We start from the raw sequence: 21,881 nt of genomic DNA, 5'->3' as shown, positions 1-21,881 counted from the left end.
CCCAGACCCCCCAGCCAGCCCCTGGCCAGACCTGGCTCTGCAGGGGGTGGGCAATGCTAATAGCTCTTCATTTGCTAAAACTGGACTTAGCCTCACTGTGCCTCCCATCCTGAGGCTGCAGTTTGGCAGCCTGACCCTCTGACAGCCCTGAGTGCCAGATGCCCGGGCTGCCTGGCCCGGCCCATTCCTTCTGGGCCCTTTTGATTCTGATTATCCTCTTTCAGACACACAAATTAACCACAGCCAAACGCCACTCCCAACATGAAGGAGCCGGGGACACTGCCACTTTCTGCATTAGTTCTTGGAGTTGCTAGAAGGTGGAGTCTGCCCCAGCCCTGTGTTTTGGTTTCTGTGGGGCTTGGGGCCAGTTCAAGACCTATCCCAGCCCAGTTCCAGGCCACCCTCTGGGGACTAATGTCAAGTTCTGCCCTTGTCCAGTGCCGGCACTGTTGGCTGGCAGAACCTAAAACACCAGGCCTCCACATTTCACCCTGCTGGCAGGGGCGGGTGCAGGATTTTCTCCAGATTCTGTCGCCTAGTGTCCAGTGCGCTCTCCCAGCATTTCTATAGAGGCAGCCCAAGCAGCGTTTCCAGCCTTTGTGTAAAAGGCTGGCTGGCTGGAGGAAGGGAAGCCCGTGTCCTTGGGATTTGCCCTACTGAGCAGACAGGGGCCTTGAGCCCAGCCAAGCCTGGAGAGTGGCAGTCTGAGGGTCCCTCAGACTCCTGTCTCCTCCTCATTCAAGGCCCCTCTGTGTATGTGTGAGTGTGTGTGTGTGTGTGTGTGTTGTGGGGAGGCGCTGACCTTCTGAATTGGCATCCTCAGACAGTCTTGTGATACTCGCAGCAGCTTTAAGCCAGGAGCAGGGATCGGGCTATTTAGAGCTGTGGCATCTCCTGCTGCCACCCGCTGGCTGTCTTAGACAAGTCCATGCCCTGTTGAGGGGAGAGGCCCAAGGAACTCATCCAGCCCTGTCCCTCCTCATGGGCCTGTGGGGGTGGCAGCATAGAGGTGCTCAGGGAGTGGCGGTGGTGAAATCAACGTGCTTCTTTATTTTTTAAACTAGATAGGCTCATTCTACTGTCTTCTCCAGGGCTCTTCTATGAAACAGTTACAAACCTACGGCCAGGCCGGGCAGTGGCTCACACCTGTAATCCCAGCACTTTGGAATGCTGGGGCAGGAGGATCACTTGAGGTCAGGAGCTCGAGACCAGCCTGGGCAACATAGGGAGACCCCTGCCCCCCCCGCCATCTCTACATAAAATTTAAACATTAGCCAGGTTTGGTGGCCTGTGCCTGTAGTCCCAGCTACTCAGGAGGCTGAGATGGGAGGATCGCTTGAGCCTGGGAGTTCAAAGCTGCAGTGAGCCATGATTGCAACATTGCACTCCAACCTGGGGGACGGAGTGAGACCCTGTCTCAAAAAATAAAAACCAAAACCTACTGCCAGTTTCCCCAGGGCTTCATGCCTCAGCGCTCCCTTCTTGCTTTGAGAAGGGAAGGGGAGCTCAGGTTCCGGAGCTGGAGGGAGGAGTCCAGGAAGGCCTGGGGTAAAGGAGGGCTTAGGGGCTAAGCTCGGGGTTGGGGCCAAGTGGAGTGACTGCGCTCCTCTGGGGGAAGGAGGCTGGGATGGCCCACGGGAGGACAGAGGGGAACTGAGGGCCCACAAGTGTCCTGCTCCCCAAGTCTCCTGGCAGCAACAGGCTTGCTCCTCATAAGTCACAATGAGGGGTGGGCTCAGGACAAGAGGAGCTGGGGCCATCTCAGGGCCCCAGGGTTGGAGCTCACTGAAGTCACATGAACACCTTTCTGTTCTTCAGGAGGGGCCCAGGCAGCCCTCAGCACCCAGGTGAGACCAGCGCCTGGTGAATGGGCTGAGTGGGCCAAGTGGGTGGGCTGGGGGGCTGGTACTCCCACCACCTGACTCCAGAGGAGGAGAGGGCTCTGCAGGGGATATGGACTGGCACTCGCAGAACCCCAAGGCGAGTGAGCTGGGCCCTCAGGAGCGCTGGATGCGGATTTGGATGAAGAGCGTGGCTGGTGACAGTGAGGCCCCGTCCTTGGAAAGCAGGTGTATGTGGCGGTACCCTGTAGGGAGGACAGCCAGGCCTCAGGTCCTCTGTGCACCCTGGGGGTCTGGCTCAGCCCGGGCCTGCTTCAGGGCAGGAAATTCGAGGCACAAAGGTGAACAGGGTTTGCAGGACCTGGACCCACATCCCTCTCCATCCCCACCAGCCTCCACCAACCTTGCTTTAGGCTGCTAAGAGGCAGTGTAAACTGGCCCACAAAGTCATTGGGGGAGGTGGCGTCATAATCTTCCACCACAAACCGGACCAGTGCCAGCTCCGGAGCCCGCAGCTGGAACTGCAGGGTCTGCCCCCAGCGGGGGTTGAAGCCTAGGGCACAAGGATGGCAGTCAGAGCCCAGGGGCCCCAGGACCCACCCTGCACCACCCTTCGCTCTCTGCAGTCTCCCCCAACCCCACTTCCACCAGTGGCTGCCCACCATTGTTGAGCACGTAGTCAGTCTCCTGCCGGGCACAGTCTGCGGGCACCCCATGGATCTCAACGCGCACCAGGGGGTCCACAATGGAGTGTGGCTTCTCGGCATTCAGCTTGGGCAGCTGCTGTGCAGTCAGCACCTGTGGGTGAGGGAGGGAGTGGCTGGGGCCCACGCCCACCTTGGCCATCCCCTCATGGGCCTCAAGCTCACACCACCCTCACTTCCAACATGTCCCCAGCCTCCCTTGCCTCCCCCACCTCACAAAGAGCCTTTCCAGAACCAGTCTGACCCCACATTGGGGCCCGTTCCAGCCTGCTGACCTGGATGCTGAGAGTGGTTCTGGGAGGTCCCGGGTACTCAGGGTCAAAGGTCGAGTCAGGTTGCCGCAGGCAGGCAGGTTTTAGGACATAGCCACACTGCCCATTGACTAGGAAGCGCCCGGCATTGAGGTCCATCTCGTAGCCTGGCGTCTGGAAGTTCAAGGCCACTGTGGACACAGCAGGGTCAGAGCAGGGGCTCTTAGCGGCCCTGTGCTCACTACTCAGTTTCAGGGGACTGCATTCCTCTCTACAAAGGGCCTGGGGTCCCACTGTCTGCTTAGTGCTGCTCTGCCCCCACCATGACTTTAGGGGAGGGGGTCATGGACCCAGCCCCCACTGTCACCTGTACTTCTGCCCTGGGATCCCTCAAGACTGGGGTGGGAGGTACTGAAAAAGCCCCCACCCTCAGGGCCAGGCTTGGGTCAGAGCCAGGGGTCTGAGGAAGCCCGGGGTTTCCATCCTTACCCCAAGGAGACGATACAGCCCTCCTTCGGTGGGGCTCAGCGTCCCCCAGAGCCCACCCTTGTCAGTGTTGACTTAGTGGGACTGCCAGGTGTGTGGGGGTTGTGTGTGTCCGGGGGACATGGGAGTGGAGGTTTTAATTTCTACCATGATAAAAATGCAAGACCTGTACACTGTCAAGAACAAACGAGCCTGATTTGATTTTCCCACCTACATTGCTGGCAACTTTAAAAATAATCAACAAAATGCGTGTTTCCACTGTCTGGAAGGCTGTGTGGGCCCCTCACTGCTGAGGCCTCCCCCACACTGTGGCACCCCGCCTGCTCCCATTCCTGTGGCCCCCACTTACCCAGCTGACAGCCCGAGTTCCACATCTCCTGGGGACTGTAGTTGGCTGAGTTCATCCGCAGCCCCAGCGGGTACACGCGGGTCAGCTGGCGGGCATTGTGCCTGACAAAGCTGTTCCCTGGGGCAGAGTTGGGGTGAGACTGTGACAGACTCCGGGGGTCCCTCACCCAAAGCCCCGGCCTGTAACCTCCAGGGAACAGAGCCCAAGCCCGTCCCCAGGTCGCCCTGCCCCTGCTCCTCACTCTCTTCTGACCTAGAGTGAGAGGGGAGCTCACTGAGGAGGCTGCAGGGACCCCTCCAGCCACACAGCCTGGCCCCGCATCCCCAGCCCCCAATTCCCCGCTCCTGACAAAGTTCCAACCAAGTACACTGAATGCCCACAGCCCTCCAGCTCCACCGTGGTTCCCGGAATTCTCCTCCAGGCCAAGCCCCCAGGCCTTCAACAACCTGTTCCTCCTGTCTGGAAAGCGCTCTCCCCTCTTCACCTGGCTGCTTCCTAGTCCTCCAGGTGATGTGTCCTCTCAGCATCACCTGCCCCAGGAATTCCTCCCCAGTGTCGCAGCAGCTGCTGGGCTCCCCCAGCCCCCAGCCCAGCCTGACCCATCACCCTCTATGGCCGGCCCCACCACAGGGCTCTGAAGGCCGACAGCAGGCCGCCCTCAGCGTGCCACTCCCCTCCATCCACCCTGGCATGTGCGGGGCCCTCATTCCCTCAGCCCAGCCCCTCTTTGGGGTCCTCTTGAGCTCTTTACTGTCCCCCAAAGCCCCCTCAACTCCTTTCCAGACTCCCTTCAAGAGGTCTCTCACCCTCTCACCCCCAGACACCCAGTGCCCCAGCTCCTACCTGCCTCCCGAATGAGTTTCTTGGCTTTGCGCTCGCTGAGGGAGCTGACCTGGCAGGGTTGCAGGGCGTTGGGGGCAGGGTGCAGGGTCCGCAGGCGGGTGGCGTGGCAGTACACAGCCAGGGCCGACAGCTCCGGGGAGATCTGCTTGGCCTAGGAGACCAGGCTCAGCGGGGCTCAGCTGGCCCCCGCTTCCCACACCCGTCCTCCCACCTTCCCCCGCTTCCCCACCCCACCCATCCCAGCTCTCACCAGCCGCCTCTGCACTGCAGCCTCCACCTCCTCTTCTTCCTCCTCGTCATCCTCCTCCTCCTCCTCCTCCCGATCTGACAGAGCCCGGCCATCCTCGCTCCGAGCAGCGGGCAGCTTCTTTCCCTTCACCAGGACCCGGCCCTTTAGCTGCTGTGGGGGCCAACGTGGAGGATGAAGGATTAGGCCTTCTCGCCCCTGTGGCAGCCAGTCAGTCAGTTATTCAACCACCGCCTTGTGAGGGGCTGGCTAGGGGTGGGAGGCAGGAAAGGAGACACAGAGATGAGTGATGTTTCTGATAGGAAAGAATGGAGAATGGCCTAGGAGGCCATCAGGAAGGGATGCTTAATAAGGTCCCTCAACATCAGAATATACACAGCAGCCACCACAATGCACGTGACAGCTCAGGACTGAAAGGAAAGGGGCCCTCTTCAAAGAAGATCTTACGTGGAAGAAGTGAGGCTACAACCTGGAATCGCATGTCCTTTTCTGGTACCATTTAAAAGAGAAGACAGTACACATATGTACACAGGTAATGTGTGTGGGGAAATTCTTGAAGGACACGCAAGAAAGTTAGAGATGGTTACTTCTTGTGAAAGAGGACAGGTCAGTGGAGGGAGGGGAGCACTGTTCATCGCGTCCCTTAGTACAGCTCAGTTTTCTTTTACCATATGGGTGTGATTTTCACAGTAATAACAAAAATCACATCTCACACACACACGAGGGTGAGTCAACCCTGCCTGCATGTTGGGGATTGGAAGTAGGAGGAGAGTTTTCTCAAGGAGCCCGACAGGATAAATGTCTGGAGAGAGCCGAGGACGCGCTCTAGTGTCTGGGGGAGAGCAGGAGGCCGCCTCAGGCCCGAGAGTTGGGGAGGTGGATAAGGCCACAGGAAGAGGCGGCTGAAGTTGAGTTGAATTCTAAGCAGGTGACGCTTGGCAAGTGTGGATGGCCGAGAAGGGACTTCCAGGTGGAGAAAGCGTCAAGCGGGGCCTTGCAGGTGGGAATGGCAGAGCCTGCAGGACTCTACGGGCAGGGACACAGGGCCAGCAGGGCAAAGCCAGGTTACAGAGGAGGGTGTGTGTGTGGGGGGGTCTAGTCAAGAATGGAGAGCCAGAGGGCAGCAGAAGGACAAGACCAGGGGATGGCAGACCTCAGATGAACGGAGGAACAGAGAAAAGTTAAGGCAGCAAGAGGTGAGGGGTCCTGAGCCACAGAGGTGGCACGAGCAGTGCGGGGAGGCGGACTCCCACCAGACTTCCCTCCACCCAGGCTAGGGGCTGGGGGGCGTCACCTCTGGGGATGGCAGCTCCTCGGGATTTGGGGAGTCCAGCGCCTGTGTCACCAGCATGTCCCCCAGGATGGTGCAGAGGTGGTGGGCCATGGCAGCCTGCTGCTCCAGCCCGCAGTGGTTCTCCAGGGATAGGATGACAGGGTAAGGGGACAGCTGTAGGTGGAAGGGCAGCAGCTCAGAGCCACTCCCCTCCCTCTGCCAGTATCTCCCAACATCTGGCTCCCAGACCCTTCAGGACAGGCAGGCAAAGGCAGGGCTCTGGAGAACCCAGGGAAGCAGCAGACTGTCCAGGAGGCTGAGGGCGGCTGCAGGAATGATTTTTTTTTTCTTTGAGATGTAGTGTTGCTCTGTCGCCCATGCTGGAGCACAGTGGTGCAATCTCAGCTCACTACAACTCCATCTCCCGGGTTCAAGCGATTCTCCCTGCCTCAGCCTCCTAAGTAGCTGGGATTACAGGCGCCCGCCACCACACCCGGCTAATTTTTGTATTTTTAGTAGAGATGAGGTTTCACCATGTTGGCCAGGCTGGTCTCAAACTCCTGACCTCAGGTGATCTGCCCACCTCAGCCTCCCAAAGTGCTGGGATTACAGGTGTGAGCCACCACGCCCGGCCGATTTTTTGTTGTTGTTGTTTATGCTTTGGTCTCTCTCCATCACCCAGGCTGAAGTGCAGTGGCGCAGTCAGTCTCCCTGTGTTCTCCAGTCCTGGGCTCAAGTGATCCTCCCACCTCAGCCTCCTGAGTAACTCAGCCTACAGGCACATGCCCCCACACTCAGCTAATTTTTATTTTTGTTGAGACAGGATGTAGCTATTTGCTCAGGCTGGTCTGGAATTCCTGGCCTCAAGTGATCCTCGCGTCAGCCTCCCAGAGTGCTGGGAATACGGGTGTGAGCCACCGCACCTGGTCCCATAAATGCTTTTTACATGTGAATGACATTGACCATGTCAGTGATGTGAAAACTCTCCTCCCATCATTTGCTGATGGGAAGATTTGCACACTGTGACCAAAGTTGCAGTGTTTATGCAGATGCCACTGGTAAGCTTCTCTTATAGCTTATTTATTCTTTGGAAGTCATGATTAAAATGTCCTTCCCTCCCCCAAAGGTTTTCTTCTGGAAACTCTGTGATTCTTAGGACATTTCCCAAATATGAGAGAGGGAACATATTTCCCAAATATGAGGGTGGCATCTCATTCAGCTTTATGCCACCCCATTGGCCACTTATCCCAGCAGCACTTGGTGAATGAATGATTCTCTGGGCAAGGGTTTCCTCTGGAAGGACAGAGGGCAGCTGGCATGTGAGTGCGGACGGAGGTCATTGGGAAGGCTGTGGGGCTGGGGCTGGGCATCCCAGGGGCTCACCGTGAAGGCATGGTCGCGCACGGCTTGGACCACGTCCCGGAAGAGAATCTTGGAGGTGAGGGTATGGCCATGATAGATGACGGGCTCCCCTCCTGGCCCCTCCCAGCAGTCCAGCTCCACGCAGCGGCATCCCTGGGCAAAGGCCCTGTGCGTGGACAGATAGGTGGACGGGCAAGGTGTTGCCAGGGTGCCACAGAGCAGGGCAGCAGGCAGGCTGGGCCAGGAAGGCCCCAGGAAGCCAGCCCATGTCTCTCCCCAGGTGGGGCTCCCAGAAACATTCACCCCCTGCTACAGTACCTAACGTAGGCCTCGGTGCTGCTGGGCCCCCCGATCTGGGAGTCAGTCAGATAGGTGTTGTGGGAGGAAGAGATGAAGTAGTGGGCGAGGGGCTGGTTCATGTCCTGGAACACACACGTGTGGGTGTTGTCCAAGGCAGCCCCCTCCGGCGACAACAGGTACATCATGAAGCCATCCAGTGTCATCAGCTCATGCTGCTTGGCTGCAGGGGTGGCAGGAGAGGGCATCAGGCCACATGGGGATCCCCCATGTCCAGCTTCCAATGCCCCCAAGGCCCACTCAACTTAGGAATAATGACTAGACAATCTACTGACTAGACTCCACGTAAGTCATGCCACTTAACCTTCAACCAGACCCTGGGAGGAAGACAAACTGTTGTGCCATTTTACACATGTGGAAGCTGAGTCTGGAGGAGGCGAGGTAACCTGCCCGAGATGATGCCCACGCCAGCCCGCAGCAGAACCCGCTTAGCTGGGAACACAGCCCTTTCAGGGGCCACGACCTGGCCGTGCCACCGCCCCCCCCACCTGTCTCGTTGAGCTCATAGGTCTGAATGAGCTGCTGGGCGCGGGCCAGTGTGGCGCCCTCCTCGCCCTGGTCCTCCAGGAACTCCAGCAGCTCGGGGGCACTCAGCACGCGGTCCTCGCCCGAGTACTGATGGAAGATCTCCTCCAGCTCCGGCCGTTTCAGCAGCTGCCGCAGGAACTCCTCGATCTCAGCCCCCTCTAGACGGTCGTTGTTGGAGTGGTCACACTCCTGGGGAGCAGCAGGAGAAGCTCAGAGGAGGCAGACACTCCAGGAAACCTGGCCCCTTTGACCCATCTGTCATCTACCACATCTGAGAAGGCAATGGTCCCCATTTCACAGGTGGAAAAACGGAGTAAGACTTGTGACTCTAGCTCACACAGCTGGTAAATTACAGGGCAGGATTTTTTGGTTTGTTTTTTAGGTTTGTTTGTTTGTTTGGTCTTGCTCTGTTACCCAGGCTGGAGCGCAGTGGCATGATCATAGCTCACTGCAGCTTCCAACGCGTAATCCCAAGTGATCCTCCCACCTCAGCCTTCCAAATAGCTGGACAGCTGGGACCACTGGTGTGCACCACTGCACCTGGCTAATTTTTGTATTTTTGTAGAGATGGGGTCTTGCTATGTTGCCCAAGCTGATCTCAAACTCCTGGCTTCAAGCAATCCTCCCGCCTAGGCCTCCCAAAGTGCTGGGATGACAGGGGTGAGCCACTGAGCCCGGCCGGCAGGGCTGGACTTTAAAGGTCTCTCTGGTTCAGTGCCTGCCCCTCTGCACCATGACCTACCCCAAGAATCAAGATGTGGAAGGAAAAATGGTGACCCTGGGCCAAGACAGGGCCCTTGGGCCCTCACACTCCCCTAGGTGGACACGTTACTATCCTGACATGCACATATTCATACCCAGGGTCATTGAACAAGTCAATGAGAATTCATGGAGCATCCCTGTGAAGCTGTGGCCCAGGGGTCCAGCTGCCATGGGCTCTCCTGTCTTTCGGGGTCACAGGTGGGTCCCACCGTCCACATGCACACAGAGGTCTGCCATGGGCTCCAGCTGGGCCATAGCTGCAGAGCCCACTCCTGTGTGCCCCTGTGCTCCCATGCATGAGGTGCCAACACGTGCCACAGTGGAGGGTCTGCGTGGAGAAGGGTGCACACGTGTATCTGTGCACATGCACGCCTGTAGGCTGGCTCCTGCCTGTGCCCCCACGTGCAAAAGGTGCCCTGCAGACTCAGGGAAATGAAAACAGCTTTGCTGCTCACTTTGGAGGGGTAGGAACTGAGGATGAGGAAAATTCTGGGCCCCGGCTCCCCACTCCCTTCCTGGCCCAGTGGCCTCAGGGGAGGCAAAAGGCTAACTAACCCCAGATGTTGCCTTTGTGCAGGGAAAGGCTGCTCGCTCCAAAAAAGCTGCAGGTGGAGAGGGCAGGGGAGCTGATGATTCAGATGGCTGGGGGCAGGCAGAGGTCAAAGTGATGGCAGAGCCAGGGGCTGGGGTTCAGGGTGGAAGCCCACCTTGAAGAGGAGGTAGGCGTACATGTCGTTCATGTCCACGTTGACCATTCTCAGCAGGCTCTTGATCTCCTTGAAACTCATCTTGCTGTCCTGGTTGGAGTCAGCCCGGTGCAGATAGGAGTGGATCCAGGTGTGGGTGCTCAGGAAATAACAGCAACACGCCAGGCTGCCCCCAGCCCTCAGGTAACTGGCTGGTAAGTCACGCCCACCTGGGTCTGGGGGATCCCCAGTTTAGGGGCTGTACTTTCCCCTTGGCCTGTGCACTCCCCGAGCACGGTAGCAGTGTCTCCTCCGCAGGACTGGGGCTTACCAAAGACAGGAGGCCCTGTCTTCACCCTCAGAAGGCCTCAGGCCTCCCTGAGGTGGGAGCTTGGGCCTAGCCAGGGCGCGTGTCCCCACCCTCAGTTTCGAAGACCAAGGGCTCCGACCCAGACCGTGCGCCCTCAGGACAGGGGCCCTGCCTTCCCTGGGCGTGGGGGCTCTCCAAGGATGGGGCCCTCCCTCCCAGCCCCGGCAGGATATTGGTCTAGCCGCTCGCGCTGGCTCATGGCGTCCAGGCGCGCGCGGAGCTTGGTCAGACCGCGCACCCAGCGCTGCGCTTCCTCAGCCGTGGGCGCCGCCAGGTCCAGGTTCTTGCGGCGGCCCTTGAAGGCGATGGTGAGGCAGCGCGCCGGCGCGAAGGCGCCCCCGAAGCGCCGCAGGCCCTCGGACTGGTGGCCCTCGCGGACCGCCTCGATGTGCTGCACGAAGACTGAGAGGAGGGCCGGGTCAGGGCGGAGGACCGGGCCTGTCCCCACCTCCCTGTCCGCCCGGCGCTCCCCGGCCTCTCACAGATGTGCTGCGATGGCGCACGCGGGATGCGCCGCTGGAACCACACACTCAGGCCGTCCTCCTGCAGCCGGTACAGCCGCTCCTTGTGCCACGTGCGCGAGCGGATCTTGCGGAGCCGGGAGCCCCGCAGCATGGCGCGCACGTCCTCGTCCTCCGTCAGGCCTGCCGGGGCGGGAGGACCCGGGGCGTCAGGCCGTCCCTGCCCAGAGGCTCCCCTGCCCTCCCCCGCTAGGACCTGCTGCCCCTTCCTCCAGCCTCTCCAAACCCAGGCCTTCGCCCCACAGTAAGCTTCCCTCCCCCTCGCAGGACTCCCCTCCTCCCCGATTGTAAGAAGCCTCCTGCACTGGGTTTGGCTTTAGGCTTTGGAGCCCTAAGCGCCCCCCAACCCCCAACCCGTACCCCATCTCCCTCCTTCCTTCCAAGCAGCGGCCTCTGCAGTCCCTGTGTGGAACTGCCCTCGGACAATGTCTGGGACTCAGGCCTCACTAAAGGTTGCCCTTTCTGGCAGGGTGCGGTGGCTCACGCCTGTAATCTCAGCACTTGGGAGGCCGAGGTGGGTGGATCACTTGAGGTCGGGAGTTCGAGACCAGCCTGGCCAACATGGTGCAACCCCACCTCTACTAAAAATACAAAATTAGCTGGGTGTGGTGGCACATGCTTGTAATCCCAGCTACTCGGGAGGCTGAGGTTGCCATGAGCCAAGATCGTGCCACTGCACTGCAGCCTAAGCGACAGAGTGAGACTGCGTCTTAACAACAAAAAAAAAGTTGCCTTTTCTGCCACTATCCCCCACCACATGGCTTCCAGCCTTCAAGTCCAGAATTTGCCACCAACAGCCTTTTTCCCTTGATGTGAAACCGTAGCCATCAGGAAGGTCTCACCATCTAACCTAGATCTCTCTTGCTGTAACCGAAGCACCTTGCCTCTGCTTTCCCAAAGACAAGGAGGACAGCAGAGGCCACCCTGGCTCCAGGGTCACAGGCCAAGGACTCCAGGATCAGCCCTGCCCAGCTGATCTCCAGGCATGGGAGGCTGAGGCATGAGAATCACTTGAATCCGGGAGGCAGAGGTTGCAGTGAGCCAAGATTGCGCCACTGCACTCCAGCTTGGGCAACAGAGTGAGACTCTGTCTCTAAAAAATAAATAAATAAAAGCATCTCCTGTGTGCAGGCCCTGCTCATGTACTCACAGACAAGGAAACTGAGGCTCAGGGAAGCTTAAGTTGTCAGAATTCCATACTGGTAGAAGCCACTTTGGGCTCTGGAGGTCGGAGTCCAGCGCCTCTGACCTTTGGCCCTGCACTGCAGGGCTCTTCTAGTGCTTCTAAATTCAGAAGTCTGGGGAGTAAGTCTCAACGCTGTCACTTCCCAGTTATTTAATACATGGCCCCAGTGGCACTAACCTGTCACTAAGCCTCATGTTCTCCATCCATAAAATGGAGACCACAATCATACCTGCTGCAAAATCCAAAATTCAGAGGTTTCTACAGCGTGACCGACACTGTGCCCCGGAGAGGTTCGGCCCTCTCCTGGCTCTGGCCCCCTGGAACACGTGATACCCAGCCCAAACAGTGCCACACCCTGCTCTACAATGCCTCAACGAGAGTCACAACCAAACATTTTTGAGTCAGAGAACAATAGAGGAGGTGGGAACTGGGTAAACGGAGAGTCCATGGCCTTTGGAGGTGGGGCACAGCCCGGAGTGAATGAGGGCCCAGAGTTTCCAGAGAACCGGAATATAGATCTGTGTGTGAAGCCTCCAGATATTCTAATGTTGACAACGAAATCAAATTGAAAAAAAATAAAAACCAATAACCCCTGTGTGGGCCAAAAGAAGTAAGACAGAGGGCCTCTCTTCCTCCCTTTATTTCGACAAGCCCCTAATACTGGGTTTGGCTTTGTGACCCCAAGGCCCTGGCTTGCCCAATTGCAAATTCTGACCTAAGGAATTGAGTCTATATCTCTGGACCATCTCCTCTCACCCTCTCTTGGACCCTTTTGTAGGATCCTTCTCCCTTCTCTTCCTCCTATCTGAGTCCTTGAAGGACCAGTTCAGATATCACCTCCTCCAGGAAGCCTTCCTTGATTTGTCCTCAAGTGGACTTTCTCCCTCTCTGACCACTAACAGCACTTTTTGCTTTAATTAAAATAAAACACAAAACCCACCTATATACTTTAATAAATCTGAGGGCGGAATGAGGTCTTATCTCCTCACCACAGTGCTCATCCCAGAGCCAGGATACCAGCTAGTGTTGACTGAAGGGGCAGACAGGTAGACGGACAGATGGGGGGACTAAGTGAATTCTATCCCCAGCTCTGTCCCATTTGTCCAGAGTTCAGGGCAGAGGCCTCGCAGGTCAGGGTTTCTCAACCTTAGCTGTGCATCGGAATTACCCAGGGGAGGCTGCAGACACCACAGCCCAGGGCATCTCACCCAGCTGGTGTGGGATGGGGCCTGGGCATCTGTATTTTTAAAACCCACTTTGACCATGACTGAAAATCAGGGTCTCAGGGGCAAGAGGAGAAATCCACCTCCTTAAGAGGCCATGACCCCTCTGGGGCCAGCCTGTGGCCCTAACAGCTCCAGAGGGTCCCTCAGGGTCTAGACTGTGGCCCTCTGAGTGAATGCCCACTCGGTACCCCCTGGTCAGGAAGGGGAAAGTGGAACCCTCCTCTTTCCAGACAAAGAGCTGGGCGTACACGGCACGTGCCAGGCCGAGGGGCTCACCAGACCCCCCCACCCACCAGGTCCAGGTAGCCTCTAAATGGTCCCATCCTGAGCAATGACAGGGTGAGGGCAGAGGGGAGCCTGCAGTGCCACTACACTTAGGCACATCCTCCTACACCCCCTTGGCCATGGGAAAGGGGACTGCTCATTGCCATGACAACCAGGCTCTGCAGCTGGGGCTGCCTCCTCTACCTAGGCCAGCCCTCTCTGATGCCAAGCCCATGGGTGTGGGGGAGATGAGTGACTAAGGCCGGAAATGGGGGTGAGTCACCGGGGCCTGCTCTGTCCAGAGCCTTCTGCAAACAGGCCATCAACACAGGCAGCCTGAATGCCTGACTGGGCCCCCACTTGGGCAGGCTCCCAGTGGAGGGGGCCCCTATTTCTGGCCCCTTACCCTCAGCTCCCCAGGAACCTGTTGGGGGAAGGGGTGACATTCCAGGCTGCCCCGCAAACTGGCACTGCCCCCCAAACACACACCCAATGGAAAAGCCAAACAGAAGGAGGGTGCAGTCCCAGGCGGGGCCAGGTGCTGAGTCCCTGGTTGGGTGCTTCTGTTTCCCCACTGCTCGTGCTTCTGAACCCTGGGGCAGTGAGAGGACTGGGGTGTCCAGCAGGAAGGGCAGGACCAACAGAGGTAAGGAGGCAAGGTCAGAGGGAGGGCTCAGGGCCAGGGCAGTGATGCTGCGAGGACCGTGGCTCTCCATCCAGCCACCCAGTAGACATTTATAGGTCCTGCCAGGCCCAAACCCACAGATGTCGCCTTGACCTTGTTCCTACCTGCTCTGAGCAGGTGCACAAGCCGCCCACCTCCTACTGTTCCTGTGGGATTTGTATCTACTTGAACCGTCTCTGCCTTGATCCTGCAGCTGCTGGGCCAGTGACTGAGTGGGTGGAGACAATCACAAAATAATAGCAGTGAAAATGAGGGCAAATGAAAGCCAAAAGGTGGAAACAACCTGAGTGCTCATCAACAGATGAGCCTGTAATCCCAGCACTTTGGGAGGCCAAGGCAGGTGGGTCATTTGAGGTCAGGAGTTCGAGACCAGCCTGACCAACATGGTGAAACCCTGTCTCTACAAAAAATAAAAAACATTAGCTGGGCATGGTGGCTCACACCTGTAATCCCAGTACTTTGGAAGGCCGAAGCAGGCAGATCATTTGAGGTCAGGAGTTCGAGACCAGCCTGACCAACATGGTGAAACCCTGTTTCTATTTAAAATATAAAACATCAGCCAGGCATGGTGGCTCACACCTGCAATCCCAGCACTTTGGGAGGCTGAGGCATGTGGATCATTTGAGGCAAGGAGTTCGAGACCAGCCTAACCAACATGGTGAAACCCTGTCTCTACTAAAAACATAAAACATTAGCTGGGCATGGTGGCTCACACCTGTAATCCCAGCACTTTGGGAGGCCGAGGCAGGCAGATCATTTGAGGTCAGGAGTTCGAGACCACCCTGACCAACATGGTGAAACCCCGTCTCTACTAAAAATAGAAAACATTAGCCGAGCATGGTGGCCCACGCCTGTAATCTCAGCTACTAGGGAGGCTAAGGCAGGAGAATGCTTGAACCCGGAAGGCAGAGGTTGCAGCGAGCTGAGATTGTGCCACTATACTCCAGCCTGGGCGACAGGGCGAGACTCCGTCTCAAAAAAACAAAACAAAACAAAACAAACAAAAAACATATGAGACAGATGAGTGCATAAGCAAAATATGGTTTATCGATACAATGGAATAGTATTCAGCCATGTAAAGGAGTGAAATCTGATGCACGCTACAACATGGATGAACCTTGAAAACATCATGCTAAGTGAAAGAAGCCAGACCCCAAACGACAAATACTATGTGATTCCACCCATGTGAGGTACCCAGAGCGGCAAGTTCATAGAGACAGAAAGTAGCTGGGAGGGTACCAGGGGCTGGAATGGGGAGGTAATGGAGAGTTATTGCTTGATGGTTAGTTTCTGTTTGGATGATGAAAAAGTTTTGGAAATAGGCAAGAGTAATAGTTGCACAACAGTGTGAATGTAATTAATGCCAGTGAATTAACCACTTAAAAATGGTTGCAATGGCCAATTTCATTATATATATTTTACCATATTTTTTTTTTTTTTGAGATGGAGTCTCGCTCTGTTGCCCAGGCTGGAGTGCAGTGGCATGAACTTGGCTCACTGCAAGCTCCACCTCCTGGGTTCACGCCATTCTCCTGCCTCAGCCTCCTGAGTAGCTAGGACTGCAGGTGCCCGCCACCACACCTGGCTAATTATTTTTGTATTTTTTAGTAGAGACGGGGTTTCACCGTGTTAGCCAGGATGGTCTTGATATCCTGACCTCATGATCCGCCCACCTCAGCCTCCCAAAGTGCTGGGATTACAGGCATGAGCCACTGCGCCCAGCCTATATATATATATATATATTTTTGAGACAGCATCTCATTCTGTTGCCCAGGCTGGAGTGCAGTGGCACGATCTCAGCTCACTGCAACCCTCACCTCCCGGGTTCAAGTGATTTCCGGCTAATTGTTGTATTTTTAGTAGAGATGGGGTTTCACCATGTTGGCCAGGCTGGTCTCGAACTCCTGACCTCAAGTGATCCACTCGCCTCGGCCTCCCAAAGTGCTAGGATTACAGGCGTGAGCCACAGCACCCGGCCTATTTTACCATAATTTTTAAAGTTTAATGATATAATATGCTGGAAACCATTGTATACTTTTTTTTTTTTCTGAGACAGGGTCTTGCTCTGTAGCCAGGCTGGGGTGCAGTGGCACAATAATGGCTCACTGCAGCAGCCTCAAACTCTTGGGCTCAAACAATCCACCTACCTCAGCCTCCCGAGGAGCTGGGACTACAGACTTGCACTACCAGGCCTGAATAATTTTTAAGTTTTTTTGTAGAGTTGGGGTCACACTATGATGCCCAGGCTGGTCTCAAACTCCTGGCCTCAAGTGATTCAACAGCCTCTGCCTCCCAAAGTGCTCTGCACTGTGTACTTTCAATGGATAAATTATAAGGTATGTGAATGAATATCTCAAAAATGCTGTTAAAGAGGCAGACAGCCAGGTTGGCACCCGGTGGGGCTGAAATGTGGTGGAAGTTGGGGGAGTCTGACCCCAAAGGGCTGTGTGTGGCCACAACAGGCACAAGCACATGGAACCTGGTTTAGGCCTGGCCCATAGTGGGTGCTCAGTAAATGATCACAAAGAAGGAAACTGAGGCAGGGCTCTGGGGAAGTGAGTCAGTGCCCCGGGTGGAAAGAGGCACCCACGTGTTCTGATCCATCTGTCCCCTTAGTCCCATGGCCTCCAGGGGGTACCTTCCCCAGACCAGGACAGCGGCACCTCCTGCCCAGTTCAGTGTTGTCAGCTGGGGCTCAGACACCTTCCCAAGCTGCCCGCTTATCTCAGCCTCCAGAGAGGGGTCAGGCGTGCTGAGGAAAGGGCAGGCCCAGTTTCTCAACTTCCACCTGCAGCCCGGGAGGTTTGGGGCGTGGATGGTCTGGGGCCTGAGCAGTTCTGTAAGGGTAGCCAAGACCAGGGACCAGAAACTACCTCATGTCAGAGCTGGAAGGGGCCCCAAATCCCACCCTTTTCACAGGTGCACCACTGAGCTCAGAGAGGACAAGCCCTGTGTGCTGAAGATAGTGCAGGTCGCCCCCAGGCAGGGATGGATATAGAGGCTGTGCGGTGGAGACAGGCGCCAGGGCAGCTGGCAGGGAGGGTGGGAGTTCTGTCCAGGCGTGTCCCGGAGGGGTGGCATGCAGGCAGGGCAGGGTGTGTGTGGGGTGTGTGCATAGGTGGGGAGTGTGTGTGTGCGTGAGACTGTGTGTATGAGTGTGAGTGAATGTGAGTGTGTGCGTGTGAGTGTGTGTGTGTACAGGGTTCATGGGTGGAGAGGGTGGAAGGTGGGCCAGCCAGGGGGAAATAGGCGGCTCGCACTCGGGAGGTGCACACAGGGCTCCACAGGAATGCGAGTCATGCAGGGAACTGCTACAGCCAGCAGCTGTGGCCAAGGCCGAGCAGGGAGTAGAGAAAGAGCGTTTCCAGGTGGCCGGGGCTGTGAGGCTCTAGGAGAGGACACACAGTGGCGAGGGGTCCCAAAGACCCTCCCACCCTAATCCTTTAGCCAGCAGGCAGCCTCCACACCTCAGGCACCAAGCATGTCCCCCGTGACCTAGCTGGCTGCCACACCCAGGGCTGGAGCCTGGCGGGGGCTCGGTGCCAGAGTCCATAACATTCCTTGGAGAATCAACGAAGTCAGGAAAGGCAGGCGGTGCTTCCCTTGGCCCCGGGCCGGACACAGCAAGGGGGGGTGGCAGCACCCTTTTCTCTGGGGCCAGAACAGGCATGAAACCTGGTTGGGTGTGGAAGTCAGGGTAGGGGACAGGGAAAGATGTGAGGGGGACCACAGGGCCTGGCAGAGCCAGCCCCCTAGTCCCACCTGGCATGCCCCTGCTTAGACTGGAGGGCCACCCAGCTTACCCACCACCCAGGCCAGGCACCTGCCAGGGCTGGGGGTTGTTCTGAAGACCCTCACCTGCCAAGTCACCCACAGCAGTCCCACTCACCCTGCGGAAGACATCCCAGGCAGGCCATGGGCCGAGCCCTCTCGCTCAGGGGCACTTGGTAGTGTGTGTAGGCCGGGGAGGCAAGGGGGCAGGATTCTGCCCACTCAGGCCTCCGCCCATGGGGAGGATGAGGGGCAGGGGCGGAGCATCAGGGCACAGGCACACACAGGGCTCTGGGGACACAGGGCGGCCAGAGAAAATCCAGGACACCCGTTAAATGTGAAATTCAGATAAAAAATAATTTTTTAGTATAAATACATTCCATATTGCGCGTTTAGCGGAATTCCAAACTTAACCGGGTGTTCTGTATTTTATTTGGCAGCCCTGTGAGGACACTCCTGGGGGCTGGCAGGGCCCCCATGGGAGAGGAGCAGCCAGGAGGCCCCCTGCAGGTATCAGCTTCTCTATCAGTCACTGTGTGACAAGCACGGACTCTGGGCCACACTGCCTGGGTTCAAATTTTCTCTCAGCTACTTCCCAGCTTTGAACCCTAGGCAAGTTACCAAATCTCTCTGAGTCTTAGTTTCGTCATCTGTAAGAGAAGGCTACTGGTACCACCTACCTCATATTAGTGTGAGCATTAAATGAGATAATATGCGAAAAGCGCCTGGGACAGTGACAAAATTGTTCATTAGTATTCATCAGGCTAGCCAAGAATGGTGGCTTACACCTGTAATCCCAGCACTTTGGGAATCCAAGGCAGGAGGATTCTTTTAGCCCAGGAGTTCAAGAGCAGCCTGGACAACACAGTGAGACCCCAACTCTACCAAAAACAGAAACAAAATTAGCTGGATGTGGTGGTACCCAGTCTCCCAGTCTCCTGAGTCCCAGCTACTTGGGAGACTGAGGTGGGAGGATCATTTGAGGTCAGGAATTTGAGGTTGCAGTGAGCCATGATCATGCCACTGCACTCCAGCCTGGGTGACAGAATGAGACCCTGTCTCATAAACAACTAACAACAACAGCAACAACAAAAAGTATTCACTGGGAGCCATCATGGAAAACTAGGCTCTGGCAGCAGGCAGGCATGTGGCCTTGGGCGGTGATTTCACCCCTCCGCCTTGAGCTTCCCGTCTGTAATGTGACATGAGGACAGCACCTCCCGCACAGGGATGCCTGAGGATTAAGCAGGATCAGGTCTGATGCAAGCTCAGCACAGTGCCTCGCGCATGGCGGGTGCTCACTGGGCTCTAGCGCTCCTCTCTCTTCAATGATTCCCTGCAAGTCAGCAGCCCAGCCCAGGAGCAGGGGACTGGAGGGGGGACAAAGGACTCCCACTCACTGTGGGGGTGTTTTCTTCCTCCTTCCCCGCTCATCTGGGTCTCCCTAGTGTGGCCCTAAAGGATTTTCCTTCCTCAGGCCCCTCTGAGCCACTCCCTGCCCTAGTCCCTTGACCTGATTTGATATAAAATCTATTCTCTGTTAGGCTAAGGGGTGTGGTGATGGCAGGGGCAGAGCGAGGCGGGGGAGGCTACCTGGGTGACAGGCCTAGGCCTTGGCCTCTGATGGCCCAAGGGGCTGGGCCCCAAGACTGGGTTTCCTTCTCCACCCTGTCCCTGGACTCCCTATGGCCTGGGGAAGGGACATTCCCAACAGACTCGGACTCAACATTCCTCTCTCTGCAGTCACTCAGCAGGACAGGGCAGTGGTGAGGAATGAGGGTGACCTAGATGACATTCTGATATCTATGTAGTTCCCGAGAGTGTCACCTTGATGAGGTGCCCAGAGCTCCCATGCAGCCTTACTCAGCTGATGAGTACCGAGGCCTGGGCTCAGCTGTAATTATTTGTCTGCATGTGACTCTGCCCACTAAACTGTGCACTCCCTGAGGGCAAAGCTCCGTGCTACTCATCTCTGTAGCCCCAGCCCCTGGCACAGCACCCTGGCCCACTAATGGCGCTCAGCAAACGTGTGGGATGAAGAGGCCAATGGGCACGGGGCCTCCCCTCAGCCCTTCCACGGCACCCATGACCCTGCCAGGGCTGACTCCCAGGGCTGCCCTCAGCCATCCCCAAACCACACCATTTCTTAGCCCAGAGAATGACACTTGTCGATCACAGAGTCCAGCCCAGTCTATCTCCTGGGAGTTCTGGGGTCCATCCTGGGTGTCCCCCAAGTCCGGTCCCCACCCCTTGCCCAACTAACTCCTCAGCCTCCCTCCTTGGGTCTCCCTGTTTCGCCCCTGCCTTCGTCCAACCTGCCCCCCACTCTCCACACTCACTCCTGCCCAAGCCCTTTCTGGGGCTCCTGATGCCCTCCAGATAAAGTCCATGACTCTCCAGGGAGGGCCTGGAGGAGCTCCTCCCACCCCCAGCCTCTCCCCTTTGCCACTCCCATCTTCCTCAGCTGGGGCCAGCCAGGGCCTGCTGGCTCCCCAGCCCCTCATGTGCTGCCCCCTGTTTCCCCACCCCCAAGGTCCTGTTCCTTTGTTTCACTGTCTGATCTCCCTGCTGGAACCTCAGCTCTCTAATGCAAGAGCCCCAGGGTGGAGCATACCATAGGCACTCCACAAGTGCTTGTACCATAGTACCATACCATGGGCACTGCATAAGTGCTTGTCCAATGCATGCACAGTTGAATGGATGGCAGGGTAGAGATGGTGTCCTATGTCTCACTAACCAGAGTGCCAGGCACAGCGCCCAGACATAGTCAGCACTCAGGTGGAATGAGTGAAGGTAACAAGAAGGCAAAACTGGCAATCAGGACCCCTGAATTCTGCCCCAAGTTCTACACGGGGTCCCTGGCAGCCTTGTCCTTCTGTTCCGGAGTTCCACACCTAGCCTCTCCATCACTGACTATTCTACCAATGGCAGGTCCAACGCAGCACTTCAGTGGCGCGGTCCTTTCCACGTCAGACAACACTCTCACACACACCCTCTCATTCAAGCCCTCCACCGCCCTGCGGGTCCCACTTTTCCCAGACTCTGAGAGGGTACCAGGGCCCATGTGGTGGGGCACCACCAGGGTGCCAGTCACACTTTGCCCTTTGTTGGCTGTGTGGTCACAGGCAAATTCCTTGCCGTCTCTGAGTCAGTTTCCTCACTTGTGAAATGAGGATTCACCTCCCACCTAGGAAGTCGAGGAAGATTGCAAGACACCACCTGTGTAACCCACCCAGTGCCAGCTGCCTCTGTGATGTTCCAATGAGCCACAGTTACATTCCTTCTCCACGACTGACTTCCCCAAATCTGAGGTGAGAGCCTTGGCTTTCGGACGTAGGCTGTTAGACCAGTCCTGCCAGAGCAGTGTGGCTGTGGCCGCCTCTGTGGGGCCGTGGGTTGGAGGGCTGCTGCGGAGGCCAGCCTCTTCTGCGGAGGCCAACCGCAAACTCGCATCCTTCCTAAGGGCTGCCAAGACCCCGAGACACCCTGGCAGAACCTAGATACTGCTGGGGAGCCGGACGAGGGACACCCCAAGCCTCCCTCTCCCACTCCATTCTCCCTGGAGACCCCACCAGCGCCCCGTGCCCGAATTCGCGCTCCAGACGCCCCGCGAGCGCCCCCTGGTGGGAAGCAAAGAACACCCTGGGCGCCCGGCTCGCCCCGGGACCCTCGGATGACCCCAGGTGCGACCCCCGGCTGGAGGGAGCTGGCCCTCCGCCCCTAGCCATAGCCTCCCAGCCCCGTGCAGCCTGGGGAGTCCACGAACTGCTCCCTGGAGCGCCCCAGACTGGGCCTCTGGGAACGGTCCGCGCCCACCCCACCGCCCCCTGCCCGTCACTGACCCATCTTCTTCAGCGCCCGCAGCCCGGGCCTCTTGGTGCCGCCATCGGAGGGGGTCGGCGGGGACGGGAGAGCGACCGGCGCCGCGACTTGGGCTGCGACCTGGGCGGCCACCGGGGGCTCCTCGGGCGGGCGGCGGCAGCGCCTCCAGCGGCCGCACAGCATGGCTTGGCGGGGGGCCGGGGCCGGGCCCGGGGTCTGCACGCGGGTACAGGGCAGCGGGGCGCCGCTCTGGCCCGGCCCCGGCTCTGAGCGAGGCGGCGAGCGAAGAAACTTAGCGGCGCGGGAGGGAGTCGGAGGAGGCAGCAGGAGGTGGGGCGGGGCGGGGC

General features: G+C 57.5%; 1 protein-coding gene across 2 annotated transcripts; it reads right to left on the bottom strand.

Moving 5' to 3' along the window:
- Positions 1-1,030: 1,030 nt before the first annotated feature.
- PLCD3 (phospholipase C delta 3) lies at positions 1,031-21,866 on the bottom strand. 2 transcript variants are annotated; one of them, XM_031010821.3, is made up of 15 exons: positions 21,555-21,866; positions 10,542-10,703; positions 10,233-10,461; positions 9,711-9,840; positions 8,202-8,430; positions 7,675-7,876; positions 7,378-7,522; positions 6,016-6,168; positions 4,725-4,874; positions 4,475-4,625; positions 3,632-3,748; positions 2,821-2,987; positions 2,504-2,639; positions 2,245-2,394; positions 1,031-2,086 (listed from the first exon to the last, which is right to left on the bottom strand). In XM_031010821.3, the coding sequence occupies exons 1-15, from the start codon at positions 21,715-21,717 to the stop codon at positions 1,998-2,000; spliced, it is 2,373 nt and encodes a 790-aa protein (XP_030866681.1). In that variant the 5' UTR covers positions 21,718-21,866; the 3' UTR covers positions 1,031-1,997. The 2 variants fall into 2 exon arrangements, with proteins under 2 accessions (XP_030866681.1, XP_063562398.1); XM_063706328.1 differs by having other exon boundaries at positions 1,031-2,153; positions 21,555-21,865.
- Between the last annotated feature and the right edge of the window lie 15 nt (positions 21,867-21,881).

Source organism: Gorilla gorilla, chromosome 4 (genome assembly GCF_029281585.2).
Source record: "Gorilla gorilla gorilla isolate KB3781 chromosome 4, NHGRI_mGorGor1-v2.1_pri, whole genome shotgun sequence".
NCBI lineage: Eukaryota > Metazoa > Chordata > Mammalia > Primates > Hominidae > Gorilla > Gorilla gorilla.
The sequence above is the reverse complement of the archived record's forward strand: the minus strand, read 5'-3'. Positions and strand labels throughout refer to the sequence as shown.

Bases quoted from the DNA above. Each gene is read 5' to 3' on its own strand.
- PLCD3 (XM_031010821.3), bottom strand. From the start codon at position 21,717: ATGCTGTGCGGCCGCTGGAGGCGCTGCCGCCGCCCGCCCGAGGAGCCC. The intron at 2,640-2,820 runs GTCAGCAGGCTG...CCTCACCCACAG, and splicing joins GAACCACTCTCAGCATCCAG to GTGCTGACTGCACAGCAGCT. The intron at 2,395-2,503 runs GTGGGCAGCCAC...CTTGTGCCCTAG, and splicing joins TGACTACGTGCTCAACAATG to GCTTCAACCCCCGCTGGGGG.